We start from the raw sequence: 17839 nt of genomic DNA, 5'->3' as shown, positions 1-17839 counted from the left end.
CACTGAATCCTCTAGCATGTGCAGATAGGATCTCCTTAGTTTGCCTATTTAGACTACTGGCCAGCACTAACACCCAGGATCCATCACAAATCACAACTTACCATTAGCAGTCCTTGCAATTGTATTTATGTTCCCTGTTACATTTTCCAATAGGCTTGGAAATGAACTATATACAATCCAAATATTAAATGACATAAGGACGTCATCAACTTTATTCCCAGGGATTTAAGAATCTCTTATCATCCTGAAACAAATACACTCATACTTTCCTACAAAATATGGACACTGTGCTGATGTATTTAGAAAGGGAGGAGCATAGTCCCTGCCTATCCTCAATTTTTTGATTGCACAATCTGATTCCCACAAAATGCCATCACACAATGTAGAGTTATCCTGTCTGATTGATTAAAACACACTGTCAAATGTACAGTCATCCTATCTGATCCGTATAAAAGTTCAAATGTTTTTGCAAAAAACCCAAAAAGTGTAGTTTACGATTGTTGGCTCCTGGCCCATCTAACCAAAAGGGATCCTACCTTTCTGAACTCTTGGAACAGCTGCAGATGACATGCACTTTTTACCAGATTGGATTTAAGTGATCATATAATCTGATTAATATGAAAGAGGATCATGAATATTTAAATACCTTTGATTCTTGTTATGGGAAGTTTGAATATACAGTAGTGTCTTTCAGCCTCCAAACTGGTTAATTTATATTACACTTTTCATTCAGGAGCTCAAGGCAGTGAGGTAGTTTGGGCTGACAATGAGTGAGCATAAAGTCGCCCTGATGACATCAACAATTTTTTAAAGATTATGAATAATATTTTTCATGATTTTAAGATATATTTAATAGTATATCGATACTTTGCTGATCTACTGAGAATCCCACTCTCCATATTGATCAAGTTGGATCAGTTCTTCAACTGATCAACCTTTATGACTGTAATTTATGCTAAGCTAGAGATACGTGGCACTGGCCTACTTGTATTAGATGGCTTGGATACATATTTCCTCAGAAACATTTCAGATAAATTGAGCTAAATAGAATTCATTTTCTGGGGCATTACTGCTTCCCAATCAGGGATCCGGACTGTCTTCCGGGAATTGTCAATTTTTACTATGAATTTATTCTTAATTTTGCTCCACTGATTTTACCAAGCAAGGGGTTCCCTTTAAGTGGCCAACAAGCCTTTCTTCAGCTTAAACAGGCATTCATTTCTCAGTTCATCCACCATCATCCAAAGCCCACTGAACATTTTGTTGTGAAGGTTGATGTTTCTAGTATACATTCCTTTCCAGTCAAAAAGAATCTATTGTGTTTTTAACATAGCACTTTTGGCCATCATGGAAGCTTTTCAGCATCAGCACCATCTTCTAAGAGGTGCAGAATACCCTGACCCAAAGAACCAGGAAGACTCATATAACACCAGATGACGAGCATAGTTGTTTTTCTTTCATTTTCACTTTCAAAACTTACATTCTTAGCACACAGAACGAGCACATTTATGCTTTATCGAGTAAGCCACAAAATCTTGCCTTTTGATCCTGTAATCTCCATTCTTCACCCAGAAAACTTGTCCCTCCTTTTCCAACACCTGCCCCACCTTGTGAAATTTGGGAGGGAGGCTTCCCAAACTGATTAAATCCATACTCAGAAAAAACACATCCCATATGTGCAATTTGGATAGATCACCTTTAGGCCACTGCTTTATCTTCTCCATCTCTTCTTCCTGTGAATGAGGGTAACCTTGACACACAACAACTGGCTGTATGCTCCTCCTTCCTTGAGGAAATAAGAGTTATGGCTCTGCCAGAATAGCTAACCATCAGGGCATTCTGGAATATTTGAAATCACCCATCTCCTTCTCTGTGACTTGGTCACTTCACATTACAGCAATTGTTAAAGCCCATGTTTCTTCTTGACAAATTTGTCACCATTCATAAACTCTGACTAGTGGGATAGGACCTATCACATGTTAAAGTCTGTATAAGAGGTTAAGTGTCTGAAAAGCTGAGATTTACCTGCCTTTATTAATCCTGACAAACTGTCAGGTAATTTGCTGGATATTTTATTTTCTCTTTTAAAGATAGGGACATGATTTGTCCAATTATATGTTACTTCATCAGTTCTTCAGAAAATGCGATTTGATTTGATCAGACAATTAACTAGTTTCTTTAGTACCCAAGGATACAACTCATCTGGTTCTGGAGATTTGAACTTATTCAAAGTAAGGTAGTATTCCCTGATCATGTTTTTCTCATTTTCAGGCTTCAATCCTGCTCTTTCTGCTAATCCTGTTCTTACAGTTCCCACATCATTTTTTTGTTCCAGACAAATAGTATGTGCTCTTCTATGGAAATAGTGTTCTATTTTCACTTTTTTGTTTGTTTTCAGGATTTCCCTCAACATTTTATGTAGCCACATTGGTTTCTTTTGCTGTTTTCCATTTGTTTCTCATTGGAATTATTTGCAATTGTTCTTTTAGTACCCCCATTTTAAACAAAATCCTACTATTTTTGAGCTTCTTTTCCCATCAGCTTTTCCCTAACACAGAATCTTTTTCATAATTGCTAAGTTTATTAAAATCTGTTTTATTTGAAGTCCAATATACATGTTTATTGTATTCAGGTTTAGTTTTCTCTAAAATCAGCATCTCCAGCATTACATGGTAACTTTCCCCCAATGTTCTTGCTACTTTCACTTCCTCAACGAACTTTTCCCTATTAGTAATTATATTCTTTCTTGAATATTTTTAAAATCTGCCCTGGGAATAGAATTGAAGAACAATATACATATATTTACTACATAATACATAAAGTACTAGGAGTATATTCTTGGACATACTGTTTATGTTACTTTGAAGAGCTCTCTGGATCATTTTAATTTCATCTGCACACTGTTTCTTGCCTTTCAGTAAAGTATACTGGTAATACACAGCATACTTTAAAACCAAATGACATGTCAAATTATTATTTCTTCATGTAAAATAATTGGCAGTATACTCATTATTTACATCTTCACTTTTTCACGTGCAAGTTTTGATGGCACTTCATTGTAGAAAAATAATGCAAGCTGTATTTAAAAAAAATCAAAATAATTATTTTCTATTTGTTCTTCCACTGCCCCCCAAAAGGACTGCAGGAAAGAACTTTGTAGTAGTATAAACAAATCCACATCTTTTGTTTTTAAATATTTGAAACTATCAAGAATTAGAAAATGTTAATTCACATCAATAATGGATCAAACCAGCAATCATATTTTTTCTATAGCTTTACAATGTTTATACTATCAAATGGGAAATAAAAACTAGCATTTTAAAAAATCCATTCTTATGCTAAATATTTTGTATTGCAAATTCAGAGAATTTATTGTCATATTCACTGTTACTTTTGTTGGAAACTTAAGTGCCTTAAGTTTTTAAGGTTACTTTTTAATATTGTCTTAAAATCAATGCTAGGTCATAATGCAGATTCTTCCCAAATCCTATGTCTCTTAGTTTGTCAACTGTAAAGTGAGAATTGTAATAGTACCAAAATTGAAATGCCTTTTGACTGGTTTTGATTAAATATCTTTGAAAGCCAAGTGGTCCAGCTTAGACTTTATTCCCATTTGAAATAACTTGAACATATGTCACTGTGAAATCCCTGCCAAACTGATTCTTAGCCACACATTTATATATACCTGAATCTGATGAATTTGGATTGTGAATTATTAATGTTCCTTGTTGATGAAGAAGTTCAGTTCCAGATAGTTGACCTCTGTTTGTGAAAAATAATGAATGGTTAGGCAGCTCCCATGTAATTTCTGGATTTGGTATCCCAAATGCCATACAGTGAAGGTGAATTGTTAACCCAGCCACAGTGTGAATACTCCTTGGTGGTCGGTTTGTAATCCTTGGTGAATGTCCCACAACCATTACAAAAACAACTACTGTTGAATCACCAATATTGTTCTGAGCTTTGCATACATAACTTCCTCTATCGTGAATGGTTGTTTCTCTGATAAGCAAGGTACCATTTTCCAGTAATGTATATTTCCTATTGATTTGAGGCCGGTCTAGGACAAAGCCACTAGGAAGTGTCCATATAATGTTTGGCTTGGGACTTCCAGCAGCTAGACAGTGAAGAGATAAAGATTCCCCACTAAGACTTTTTATTGTCCCTCCTGAGTGGATAAAAATTGTGGGTGTTTGACCAATTTCCAATATGATCAACTTTTCAATGTAGCCTACTTGATTTTTAGCTGCACATCGGTATTTTCCTGTATCTGCTTTAGAAAGTCTATTGATGGCAAGGGTCCCATTGCTTCCCAGGTAATACCGGAGTGTTTTAATACCACTGTAGAGCCGTGTGCCATTTGGTAATATCCAAATTATCTCAGGACGTGGGTTTCCATCAACAGAACAATTCAAGAAAATGGTTTTTCCAGGTTTTGCTATGACTTTCTCATTAAACGGGTTCCTGAATGCTGGGCGCCTTAGGATCTCTAGCACCTCCAAACGGACTACCAGCATGCTTTCTCCCCCATCATTGCGTGCTATACAAATAAACTCTGCTGTATCTGAAGATCTTACATTGCGAATTTCAAGAGTCCCATTTCTATGTACTGTTATCCTACTGCCATAGTATGGGGCTGTTAGGAAAATATTATCAGGCATGATCCACATGATCTGGGGTACAGGGTCTCCTTCAGCCCTACAATCTATTTGTTTTTTTGAGTGTTTTACAGCTGTTGTTTTAATGACAGTCTTATTTGAATACAAGCCATTGATCAGAGGTGGTTTAGAGACAACATCTAGTTTATAAACCTTGGTATCATCTCCACCAGAGTTGCGTGCAACACATATATATTCTCCAGCATCTAAAAGCCTTACTTTAGTGATTGACAATGACCCATTAACATGGAGAAAATACCTCTGAGTTGAAGCTAAAATCATATCGTTGGAAGGCAACAGCCAAAATATTTTTGGCTTAGGTTCCCCTACAGCATCACAGTCAAAGAGTGCAGCATCTCCTGCTTTTATCTTTGCATAGATCTTCAAATTCTGCTTGATACGAGGTGCAGCTGCGACCACTCTTATGTGCACTTTCATCTCATCTTTTCCAAGTGTATTTTGAGCATGGCAAGTGTAATCCCCTTCTTCCGTCATTCCAACCTTATTGAAATACAGAGTCCCATTGTCAAACAGAGTATATCTCTTAAACCCACTTCCGCTGTCATCTGCTTGCATTACATTATTGATTGTTGTGCCATCTGGCAAACTCCAAGATATTTCTGGCTCAGGAGATCCAGAAGCTTTACAATCCACTTTGAAGTCTTTTCCATAAGGTACCAGTTTCTTAAAATACTGTTTTTGATCAATTTTTGCAGGCTTCATTGTCACACTGACTTTCAAAAGGATCAAAGCATCTCCCATTCTGTTTCTTGCCACACAAATATAATCACCCGCATCCTTTTCTGTGACTGACTCAATAGCTAAAGATCCGTTGGGATGCACATGGATTCGGTTTCCCATTCTAGAAAAGGATGGGAGAAGAGATTATTTAATTTCGGCTCTATGACAAATTCCAAAGTTGTTGATACTCATGTAGCAACTGAAGAATTAAAAAAAAAACATATCCTAGAATTATAGGATTGGAAGGAACCATCAAGTCCCCCAACTCCAACTCCCTCCTTGGTACAAGAATCCAAATAAAAACATTCCAGACAATCAGCCTGAATACTTCACTTAAGCTTATCCACTGTCAGAACATTTTCCTAAATTGGCTGTTAGGGTCAGTGACTGGTGAAATATAACATAAGACTAAAAACATAAAGAAATATGATAGTTTTTTTAAATTGAATTGTATACTAGTAGGCTCCTAAAAGTGAAAGGGGTAGTTTTATGTGTAAACAATGGAAGCTAAAATAAATTTTGCAACTGTCCTAGAGATGTTAGGGTTACTGTTGAACAGTTAGAAGCAAATGAAGTTGCCTTCAGAACTAATGGAACTACCATGATTAAATAGAATATAAGGGTAGGCTGCAAGTTACTATAGAAAGAACATCTAAGAAATACATGGGGTAGTTTCAGGTTCCTCCGTGTAATGGGCAGGTTTGCTTTGCAAATGAGGTAGTCCCTCCAAAACTGTAGAGGGCAAGTCAATAAAGCAGGCTAAAGAAAAAGTTCTGCAGTGTGTGGGGCACAGGTTTCTTCTGTGTGATACCTGCTCAGGTATTAGAAAAATATACACCTGTCAGTCACATTTTCTCAAGATAAGACAACATACCCAGTTCCCTCAACCTCTCCTTGTAAGAATTAGTTTCTCATCCCCTTAGCTTCCTTTGTGATGTTCAGAATTGGATGCAACACTGACCTGACCAGTGCAAAACTCAGTGGAATTATTACTTTATGTGATTTGGAAACTAAAAGTGATGCAAATTGGACTTGCCTTTTAACAGCCATGTTGCATTGTTGACTCTATTAAGTGATCAGCTAACCTGTGTAACTGGAATTAGTATATCTTGGTACCACATGTAGCTTTATGCTACATAGAGCAGACAAAGTTTCTGGTAGGCCCATTTTTACTAATAGTTTAGCCCCAAACTATCAGAGCTTTGAATAATGTCAAAGAATTTTCTCTAGCATTGAATTTATTATGCATTAATATATTTTACTGTGTAAGTTCAATGCTTGAATTTTCACCAACAATGTGTTACTTTAATCTGTTAAGGAAATTATCCTAATGACCATAATATATTACATAGTCTGCTCATCCCACTTGCCAGTAGTGAGATATTCCAAAGGAAAAATGCTTATTTGTGTTTATTTTGGAAGGGAATCACTGGGGGGGGGTTGTAACATTTTGTAATAGTTAAGTATAGAGAGATTTCCAAAGAGAAGCCATCTACCCCAAAACACTACTTTCTCAGGGCCTCTGGCATCAGTCATCAAAGCCACTTCCGTTGTTTATAATTCATAACCACCCTACCTCTTTACCTGACTGCAGGAGTGAATAAAAATGTATTAACATCTCTAACTATCTCCTTTCCTCCCCATTTATGCATCCAAACATAGCCTGTGAATTCAGCATTAACAAAATATACAGATATAGCTCATCATTTATCTTTGCCCATCCATTGTATTATTCCTATTGTACTCATGTCATGATTATGGATTGCGCATAGGCATTTGGTTGGCTACCACTGGAACAGAACACAGCACCAGATACAGATGTCTCATACAGTAGGGCTGTTCTTAGGATCTTACATGCCCAATCTTAAATTACAGCTGGCCCAAAAGCCAGCAGGTAGGTGTGTGTTGGGCTAATTTTTTAAATCAGTTTGTATGTTTCAGTTTCTTCTCTGCAGCTTCTGACTTGAACTCCCTTCCATCATTGTCTCATTTGCATTTCATTCTCTTTAACTCCTTCTAGCATTTCCTTTTCCCTTTTATTCTTCTACACTACTCTATCTTACATACTAAGTCCCAAACTCCTCCATAGCTTTCCCAGCCACTGTCCTTTGTACCTCCTTGCCATCTAAGCACCTCAAATAACAGCCAAAAACCATTCATATCAGAAAAATTCAGCCAAGGCCAGCCAAAAACTGTTCTGAAATACAGTTTCCAAGAAACCTACCTGTGCCATTGGTCAACAATAGCTTTGGAAGGTAATCTCCACATTATCTTGGGCTTTGGCTCCCCTATAGCTGAGCAGTTCAGAAGCAACCTATTCCCAAAATTCAACTGAGTCAATCTTTGGGATGTAGCTGCAATTTGGGGCGTTATATCTCTATGTTCCACTTGAAGTTGTACTACTCTCCTTTCTGACCCAGTGGAACTTGTAGCTATGCATTCATAATTCCCGCTGTCAGAAGGAACTATATTCCTGATAAAAAGTGTTCCATTAGGAAACAAAAAAACCTTGTCATTTATGTAGTGCAGTGGTTTCACCTCTGTTCCATCAAGGAGGACCCAATGAACAGTTGGATGAGGGTCTCCTTTGGCAGTGCAAGGAAGTTTCAAACTTTTCCCCATGTTCTCTAGTATAAGTTGCTTCTTATCTTCCAGTATAATGGGTGGTGCAGCAATGACTTGCAACCTTATTGCCATAGTATCTGAGCCAATTGGATTATTTGCTGTGCAGGTATAAATCCCTCTGTCATAAACACTGACTTTCTTGATCAGTAAGGTGCCATCGGAGTGTACAGAAACAGCCTCGTTTTCTATTGAAAATTCAGAGATATGAGTTTTGTTTGCGAGGATCCAAGACATAGAAGGAATGGGGCGGCCTTCAGCTGCACACTTCATAACTGCTGGCTTGCCAGAGTGGACAGTAATGATCTTGGAACTTTTCCCTAGAATTCTTGGTGGATAGGTAACCACAGACAAGGTGACAAGAAGCTTGTCTGAACCGTGCTGGTTGGCAGCCACACACAAGTACTGTCCACGATCCTGGAGGCCCACATTCTGAATGGAGAGTGTGCCATTGGGAAGAATCTCAAATCTGTTATCACGCTTGTTTTTTGATGCATCAGCCCCTGATTAATCAAAAAAACCCTCAAGTTAGATTTATTTATTAAAATGTTGCCTATTGCATAGCTTGTTAGAATATTGATTTGCAAACAGGAAAATAAGATTCTGAGTTTCTTTATAAAATTCCCTTTGAATTATTCTCTTGACTTAGCTTTTTTCCCTTATAAAGACTATAGGAAGCAAGTAAAATATATCAATTAATTTTTATATACTGCTTATTATACTAAACATAGTAAGTAGTATATGAAGATTAATTGATGTATTTTATTTGCTTCCTATAGTTTTTTTATTATATCCATTCATCATACATGTATTTGTGTGTTTTAAATTCAGAGCTTGCATATATATTGGAAATAAATCTTTGTTTTTTGTCTTAATCTAGAATCACATAACTGCATTCATATATTAACCCAAGAATCTTGGTCTAGCCAGCATGAACAATAATGTGCTGATTCAATCTAGAAACCCTAGAAATAGCTTCATATAACAGCCAATTATTTGTTTGTTTGTTTATTTATATATTACATTTATATAGTTGCCCATCTCACACAAAGTAACTCTGGTGGCGTACAACAATAACATAAAATAACAAATAGATAAAAACAATCATTATAAAAAGATAAAAACTTATAATTAAAATGAAAACATTATCAAAAATTTTAAAATTTTAAATTATACAATTATGATTTATAGCATAACAACAAACCTTAGCTTTAAGATGATTTATGATTAAGGTTTATTTGAATTACTTGACTCTATTCCAGGCTTTTGATATACAGGTAGTCCTTGCTTAATGACCGTTTGTTTAACCACCCTCCGTGGTCATGTGATCATGATTTGCAACCATTTTATGACAGTTGTTAAGTGAATCACATGGTTGTTTAGCAAATTCTGACAAAAAACATCCATTGGGGAAGCTGGATTTGCTTAACGACCATGTGATTTGCTTAATGATTATGTGATTTGCTTAATGGCCATCGTAAAAATGGTAGTAAAATCAGGTCCAGTCACATGGTGACTTGCTTAATGACTGCCCTACTTAATGACCAATTTACCAGTCCCTATGGTGGTTGTTAAGTGAGGATTACCTGTAATCTGATTCTATCCCTTCTTAGACTACCCACTTAGGTAAAGAAATGGAAACAAATGAATTATGTATACTAACACAAGCTTACATTGTTTACATTGCAGTTTATAGAACAAGATTCCTGGCTTTAAGTAGCTTTCTATTATAGCTTATTTGGAAAAGTTCTTGTTGCTATTCTCTATATCTATGTTATTTATACTTGCATGTTTTTGTCCAGTTAAGAAAAAAGTATAGATATTATTTCCTCATGGGATGAATTATATTATTCTGGTTCAAAGAAAACATACTACAATTTAATGTTCTATTTTTATGGAAAGCTGGTGCTTTAAGTTTTGCACAATCAGCCAGTTTGGTGCAGTGGTTATGGCACCAGGCTAGAAATGGGGAGACTGAGTTTGTCCTGCCTTAGGCATCAAGCCAGCTGGGTGACCTTGGGCCAATCACTCTCTCATAGCCTTAGGAAGGAGGCAGGGGAAACCACTTTTGAAATCTGGCCAAGAAAACTGCAGGGACTTGTCCAGGCAGCTGTCAGGAGTCAACACTGGCTCAAAAGCATTAGAAAGAAAGAAAAAAAAATCACTTTATTGCAATAAGTGTATACTTTATACAGTATACTGTTCTACTCTAGTTTAAAATACTCTAGCTTAATAAAGCTCCCATAATTTTTTTTTAATATGGTTGTTCAATATACTACTTCAGAATTATTTCAGGATCATTCTGAATATTCTGAGTATGGCATCAGAGCAAAAATACCGTATCACACTATTACTTTCTATGTTCATAGAAAAAGGTCTGCACACCTGTATATGAAATCTGGATTATTATTGTTCATTTTCTGTGTATCCCATTTATTTTCCTGGCACATGTAGTTCTTTTCTATCCAATGAAAACTTGTAGTTAGATTTGTGACTGGCCCCAGGCCATTAGCAAATTTCATGGCTAGTTTAAAATCTGACTGTAGTGATTACACTTTCATAATTTAATTCTAGGATTATAAACATGTAGGAAATTAATTTTGCATGCTTTACTTAGTTCACGTCTTGTTTATGATAAAAGAGAAAAACATGTAAAATATTAATTTGGAAAGCTTACCTGCTGATATCTTGGTCCAGCGTATGGTTGGCTGAGGATTACCACTGGCTTCACATGGGATGAAAGCATCTGAATTAGCCAGGACGGTGAACACTGCAAATTTTCCTCCACTTATTCTGGGTTTTGCCAATCCGGTTTGGTAGAATGGATTTAAATCTTTTGGATTGGTGGTAGTGGCTACCTGGTCTGTACTTTCAGACCAATTTCTGATGTAATTGTTCTTATTTGTCTTCCACAAAGGAGTATACAGGGTAGAGCTTTGAGGAGATTTTAATACTGTCAATGTGTTAACCATGACAGGTTTTCCAATATCTCTGATTTTAGAAAATGGAAACTGCCATGACATTTTACCCCATCTGGGAGATGAAGTGGTTTGTGTAGGTTGGATGAGCCTTGTTTGGGATCCTAGTGGACTAGTGGTCATGTAAATTGCATTAGTAGGAGTCTGTGGGTTTAGCTCATTTTTCACATGAGGAGCTGTTTTGGTTATTTGTGTTTTTGGAGCTGCTGTTAGTCCCACATTCTGGTAAAATTCCTTATCGGCTTGTCTAGTGGTTTGTGTTACTCTAGTAAATCTTGGTCCCATTGTTACCAAGGATGTGTCTGATAACACTGTGCTTGTCTTTGTTGTATCCAAGGACATTTCAAACAGTGGGGCTGTAGATGAAAGTTCTTCAGATGACAGCTTCATTGGTGGATTAATGGTGTGAGCATTTTCAAGGGTTATATTTGCTAATACGTGAGCAGCAGTTATGAATTTATTGTCCCCTTTTACATCTGCTGTGTTAAGAATTGATGGTTGTAGACCAACTGTAACTACATCCATACTGGTGAATTTTGAAAACAATTCAGTCAATATGAGACTAGAAGGCTCAGTTACTTTTCTCATTGTTTGCATAGTAGGAGAAAGGATAATCTTTTTAGAGGATGTAGCAAATCCCTTATTCACCAAAATGTTTCTGTGGAAGGGCATTAACTTCTGCAGAGGTCTTCTCCTCCTTTGACCCTTCTTTCTAAGTGGTCGAAACATTCTGAGTTTTGAAATCTTGTTTGCAACAGTGGTGGCTGGATTAAGAGTCTGTAGGATGGTCATAGCATCAGTTTCTTTATTAAGATCAGTTGTAAAGTTGTACATAGAGGCTGAAGATGGTGATTCTGTAGTACTGAGTGATACCATAGGATTGTGTTTTACTAGTGATACATTGTTACTGATGACTTTAATTAAGTCTTTAGGAACATCAGTTTGATTGTCATTTTTGGAAACATCAGTTTCATATATTGATGAATTTATGTATGTTGGTACGGAGGTGTGAAAACGTATAACAGATATTTCAGTTGAGGGTTTTGTTTGTACTATGGGTTGATTCTCCAGTAGCTCCTTTTGAACATAGCTGCTACCAAAAGAAGTACTCCAAGAGATTTCTCCATTTGAAACACTAGAAGAGCCGTCATGGATACCAAAAGAAGGAATAGTGGATTTGATCATGAAAGGTGATATGTTAGCTTTGGTAAATGTACTTTTCATGTTAAGCTTAGGCTTATGGATTTTGGTTGTGAATTGGATGTTAACTGATGGATCTATGTCAGGTATTACTTGTAATTGTGTACCTGATTCTATTTCTTTGTGTGTGGCAACCTGGATGCTTTTAGAGTAGAAGGGGACAGTTGTGAAAGATTCATGCACTTCATCTGTATCTATCTTGTTACTCGAGGATGTCACCATTTGATTTGCAACTGTTGATTTTGGATACTGAGGTTTGATTGAAGTACAAGTAATTGTTTGTGGGGTAAGTGATTCAACTGGTATGTTGGAAAGAGTTACAGCTGATATGTTTACTTCTGCAGGGAGAGTAAGACTTGAGCTTTCTGGAACAAACCCTGATCTAGCAAAAGCAAATCTATGACCTGCAATGTTGGGAATACGGTCAGGTCTAATTCTTCGTCTTCTACCAAAGGTTTTTCTTCGTCTGCTGTACCATCTGGGGAATGGACTATGAGTTGTAGAATCCTTAACTACCTCAATCTGCTGATGGGCAACAACAGCTGAACCTGCAGATAACTGAGGTATTGTTTTTTGTGTATTGTAAATATAGCCATGTCTTAATGCATCATTAGATACACTGACTGCTGCTGAGGACACTTGATGGCTTGATTTTTCAGATACTTTCTCAGTTTTCTCTGCAAATAAATCAGGTTTTTCAATTAGTTTGTGGGAAATTATAAACTGGCTATTATTAGTAATAGCCATTGTTGGTATTACTGTTGGTTTGCTTTTTAAATAGAAATTACCTTCTTCAGATGATGCCAATCTCTGAAAAGAATTTAAAGTGTTTGCTGTACTGTTGGGTTCATTAAACAATGATGGCATTGTTATTTCCATCTGGGTTGGTGGTGTAGGCAGTATTTGATATCTTTCAAGGCTTATTCTTTCTATTTCAGGTTTTGGTTTATTTAGCCAGTTCTGGTCTTTAAGCATCTCAGAATGCATAGCCATAGAACTGGTAGTTGAAGGTTCTGTTTCTGTAACCATGTTATGTGTTGCAAAGAAGCTGTAATTACCTGATATACTTCCAAGTTCTGCTGTCACTACATTTCCTGATGCTTCTCTCAAAGTGTATTTTGAAGGTCTTTTATTTGCTAGAAACATAAATTCTTCCTCAGCTAATATATAATCCCCAGATATCATTCTCTCATTTCCAGAACTCTTTGAAGACAGAAACACCTTTCTTGTTGGTTTTACTGTTATATTTTCTTGTCTTCTTAGCAATGTGATATTTTTTGTTTTTCCTAAAAATGTTGCCCAGTACAATGGATCAATTCTGTTGGTAGAGAGACCAAATTGTCTCTTTTGTCCTCTAAACCATCTGCTTATCTTGCCTCTATTATTCCTGTAAACCTCTTTGTAATTGTTTTTGGTTTTATTTGGCATGGAATAATTTGTAAATGAACTTTGTATGGATGCTTGACTGGTTACCTGGGCAGGAATGGTAGAAGGAGAATTTTGAATTTGGCCAATAAAGTCATGTTCTTTGTTGCCAGACCCTTCTGTTTCATTAACTATCTCTTTTTTTGTGAGTTGTTGTGAGTTGTTGAAGTTCCTTTTAACTAGTACTTGGTAAACTAAAAAATCTGCACCATAATTATTGGCCGTTATACACATGAAGTAACCGTTGTCCTGTCCTGCTGTTTTTTGTATTTTTAATGTGCCATTGTGAAACAGAACTTTGTTTTTAAAAGAACTATGAAGAATCATGTTTTCTGGTGTGACCCAGTTAATAGAAGCATCTGGGACACCTGTAGACAGGCAAGGAAGATCAATCATTTCACCTAAAAACACTGAGAGCTGTGGTCCATTTAAATGGCTCTGCTCCAGAATTGGATCGATCACTGTAATTCTAAAAGTCAAGACATCAGCATCTTCATAGTTGGTTCCTATACAATGATAAACTCCAGTATCAAAACGATCTGAATGTAATAAGAGCTTACCAGATTTTGCTATCACTATTCTTCCATCTTCACTTACATATGGAGCTCTAACCTTGGTCCCATCAGGTAACAACCACTCAGTTACAGGGGCAGGGTCTCCAAATGCCTGGCAATCCAATTCTACAGAACCACCAACTAAAACAGAATGTTCAGTTTTGGAACTCTTGTCTCGTAAAATCATGGCCCATTTTTGTTTGGTTGGCTTTGGGACATCATCTGGAAGAATGATTTGAGCATCTATTGAATACTGGATATGCAGTATATTGAGTGTAGTTGCTGTCCTGTCCAACTGCATTGATACTTGACCCTGCATCAACCAAGGAGGCTCAGCTGTCAGTTCAGCTTCTACATCAGTGAAAAGTTCTTCATTTTTAGAATCTATTTGTTTGTACTTGTAACTGGTATAAGGCATTTCTGTTAGTAACTGTTCCCTTGTCAGTTTTAGTGGAGAATCACTATAAAGGGCAAGAATGCTCCATAGTTGCTGAATATGCTCATGGTCAATGCTACATATAAGAAAAGTCGACAATGATATTTCAAGTAGTGTGGTGTTGCCAGTTTTTGTAAATATAACTGGAGACATTTTTGAAGGCTTCTGCACATTACAAGCTATATTTACTCGATTCCCTGTTTGGTCTGTCATGTTTAATGTCATAGTTCCTATAGGGGCCATAAAATCTTTGGGAGAAACTGAAGTAAAGTCTCCATCGTCTACCACAGTTACAGTCTTCAACTTCAAAGTTGTGTCTATAGTTGGTTTAATGCAGTTAAATGAAGAGAGTGGCATTTTAGTTAAATGTTTCTCTTTAGAATTCCTGGGGTTGGCACACACCGGACATTGCAGAGTATCTGCAGCATCTCTGCCTTTTTTGCATTTTACAACATCTAGAGAGAAAGAGGTCAGAGAAAGTAAATTAACGTTCTATGGTTCTGGTATAAAAACAACAGTTTCTAATCAGTTGAAAGATATTTCTGGTACCTTTGAAATAAGGCAGGCATTTAGTGGCAATTACAAAATAGAGTTGGAAGGGGCAAAGTAGGTCATTAAGCCCAAACCTCTGCTCAGTGAAGGAATCCAAATTAAAGCATTGTTTAAAACTCTTTGGAACCCTTTTTAGTTTAGCTGGTTGGCCTATCTATCTATCCATCCATCCACCTACCCACCCACCCACCCACCCACCTTTGTAGGTCACTTCATTATAAGACTCTACTTTCCATGGCTGTTACAGAGTATGTTTGAAAGAAACTACAACAAAGGGAATGGGAATTGGGAAATGAAGGATCTTCGATGTAGATGTCTGAAAGAAAACAGGATTGGGCAAGAGACCAGGACTGGGCAGATTTTACTGCTTTTATCTGTATTTTATTCTGAAGTCAGAACTAATAAGTTTCCATCTTATTCTAGTGCTCATGTTCTTGTCCTAGTTTTTTACATAAATAATCTGTAAACATATTGTGTCATTCAAAAATATAAACAAGTTTCTGCTAGGAGTGTATTTATATGGTGTTTGTACACTACCCTGCATCTTCTTTGATAAAAATCATCTAACAAAATTGTAGTAAAATAAATGTAAATATTTTAATAAATACAGATTTATTCATTGCTACCCTTTCAGCAACACAATAGATCTGATTCCATGTTTTGCTGGAACCAAGTGTGTAATCACCTGATAAATAAATAAAGCACTTCAGTCAAAGAATGCCTGAATGCCATGTGGCAAAGATAAAGCCTGATAGATTCTATAGAGAACAGTAATGGAGTATCCTTTTTCCTGAAAATATTCCAAGGCATCCAAGAAAGAAAAAAATATAATACTGAAAGTAGCTCAGGGATCCAGATATTTTGGGGTGAAATGGCTATATTTCTTCGGGGGGGGGGGGAGCCGTTTCATTCTCTCCAGTTTTTTGCTATCAGCTTCTTTTTCCTCCTCTATACGTCAGCTTCTTTTCTGTTTCTACTAAACCCTATGTATCTCCATTACTCAGACAATCCATGGGGCCTATTAAGCTTTTTTCTTCAGCTATATAGAAGAATGCAGAACAATGGAACCATTATCATGAAGTGTGAGGAGGGCATGAATGTTTAAACCTTCCTCCAGAACCTATGACTTCTCAGCTGATTAATGGAGAAGAGGAAAAGGGGTTAAATTTAGGATTTTAGAAACATAGGTAGAAAAGAACAATTACACAACTGTTAAAGCATCCTCAGCAAATGTCTATCCAGCTTCGTGAAGACAACTAGCAATGGGTAGCCCACTATCTTTCTGAATAATTTATTCCCTTGTGAGAAAACTCTTTATTATTAGGGCATTTTTCCTGACATTCAACTAGAATTTGCCTGTCATTTACTGTAAATTCATTTTTCTGTGTCTGGCCCACTGGGATGATAAGGAAAGAGGTTCTGGACCTCTGCATGACCATCCTCAGATATTTGAAGAGTGATAATATATACCGTCTTGGTCCTCTTTCCTCAACACTATGCATAGCCAATTACCTTGAAGTGGAATTGTTGTCTCCCATTTTTTTGAAAGTATACTTCCAGCCTAAAACTATCTGCCCGTTTTACAGCCACATCTCACTGGATTAAATATGAGCCTCTTATGCTGCAGGTGGGCATCCTATGTTCCATATTAATTGCTTCAGAATCTGACATGGGCTCTTCCCTCCAGCATACCAAGACCAGTTACTGACATTTCACAGCCACACAGTCAAATCTCAGTAATACCTTTTTCCTCTTGCTCCTCCTCCTCTGAATAGGTAAGGATAGGAACATAAATGGGAAGCCTCTCAAATAACTTCTGCCACATCCTTAACCCTCTCAAATCATAAACTGTCCCAAATAGCTGTTCTTACAGGTTTGAGGGAACTAAAATTGCAATTTGTCTCACAGAAGTATTTTGTTCATATTGTTTCCTTTAAACTTCTTACCTTTCCTATCTTTTCAGCCCCCAAAACTGACTGAAAAGCTTTGTTCCAGCCCCTTCACTGTCTTCATATGCCCTGATGGTTTCTGTCACCGCCCCCCCCCCCGCCCAGAAAGTTAAGAGGCGGAGTTGCAAACCATGATCTTTAAACATTACTCACTTCTGCTTTACATACATGCTATAGCTGAGTCAAGTGCATTTTCCCTTTTTTCCCCCAAGTGAAGAACCTTCTATGTGTCTCAATTAAATGTCTTTCTACTATTTTCAATTCATTTCCCTCTCAGGGCAATTTATGTGTTCTAGGATATTAGATTTCTCACTTAGTTTTGTATTATATAATAAAGATTTCATCTATTTCATTACCCAAGTCATTAATAAAAAATATTGAAGAAAAATGAGATCAGAATCCTGTGACACCCCACTAGATGCCTCAATCTAGCTGGACAAACAATCTTTAACAACACTATTTTTGTGGAGTCCTTGGTGTTCTCTGAGCTTGGTTGTTTCCTTGTGGAGGTAACTTCATCAGCAGAGGTAACATCATCAGTGGTGGTGAGTGTGGGGTTTGCTCCTGTTTATATACAGTAGCTTGCCCTGCCAGTGTTGGTGGGACTGTGGTTTTCTCCTTGGTAGTTCCTTGATTATGGTATTGTTTTCTACTTGATTGTTTATCTGGTGTTAATCCCTGCTTATCTGGGTGTTGGCTGCTGGAGAGGATATGTTCTGATCTT

General features: G+C 36.9%; 1 protein-coding gene across 2 annotated transcripts in view; it reads right to left on the bottom strand.

Annotated features, from left to right (window-relative positions):
* Window positions 1–319: 319 nt before the first annotated feature.
* The window catches only part of IGSF10 (immunoglobulin superfamily member 10), a 31327-nt gene continuing 13807 nt past the window's right edge, over window positions 320–17839 (bottom strand). For both annotated transcript variants that reach the window (XM_088132079.1, XM_088132080.1), the window contains 3 exons: window positions 10699–15069; window positions 7624–8524; window positions 320–5520 (listed from right to left, as the gene is read on the bottom strand). In XM_088132079.1, coding sequence (XP_087988205.1) covers window positions 3597–5520; window positions 7624–8524; window positions 10699–15069 — 7196 coding nt within the window. In that variant the 3' untranslated portion in view covers window positions 320–3596. The remainder of the gene's footprint in view (window positions 5521–7623; window positions 8525–10698; window positions 15070–17839) is intronic.

The sequence above is a fragment of the Python bivittatus genome, unplaced genomic scaffold, assembly GCF_059951505.1.
Source record: "Python bivittatus isolate LINGU-HERP-01145 unplaced genomic scaffold, Pbiv_v1 ctg000980_np1212, whole genome shotgun sequence".
NCBI classification, from domain to species: Eukaryota; Metazoa; Chordata; class Lepidosauria; order Squamata; family Pythonidae; genus Python; species Python bivittatus.
Note: the sequence above shows the minus strand (reverse complement) of the source record. Positions and strands in the feature narration are given on the sequence as shown.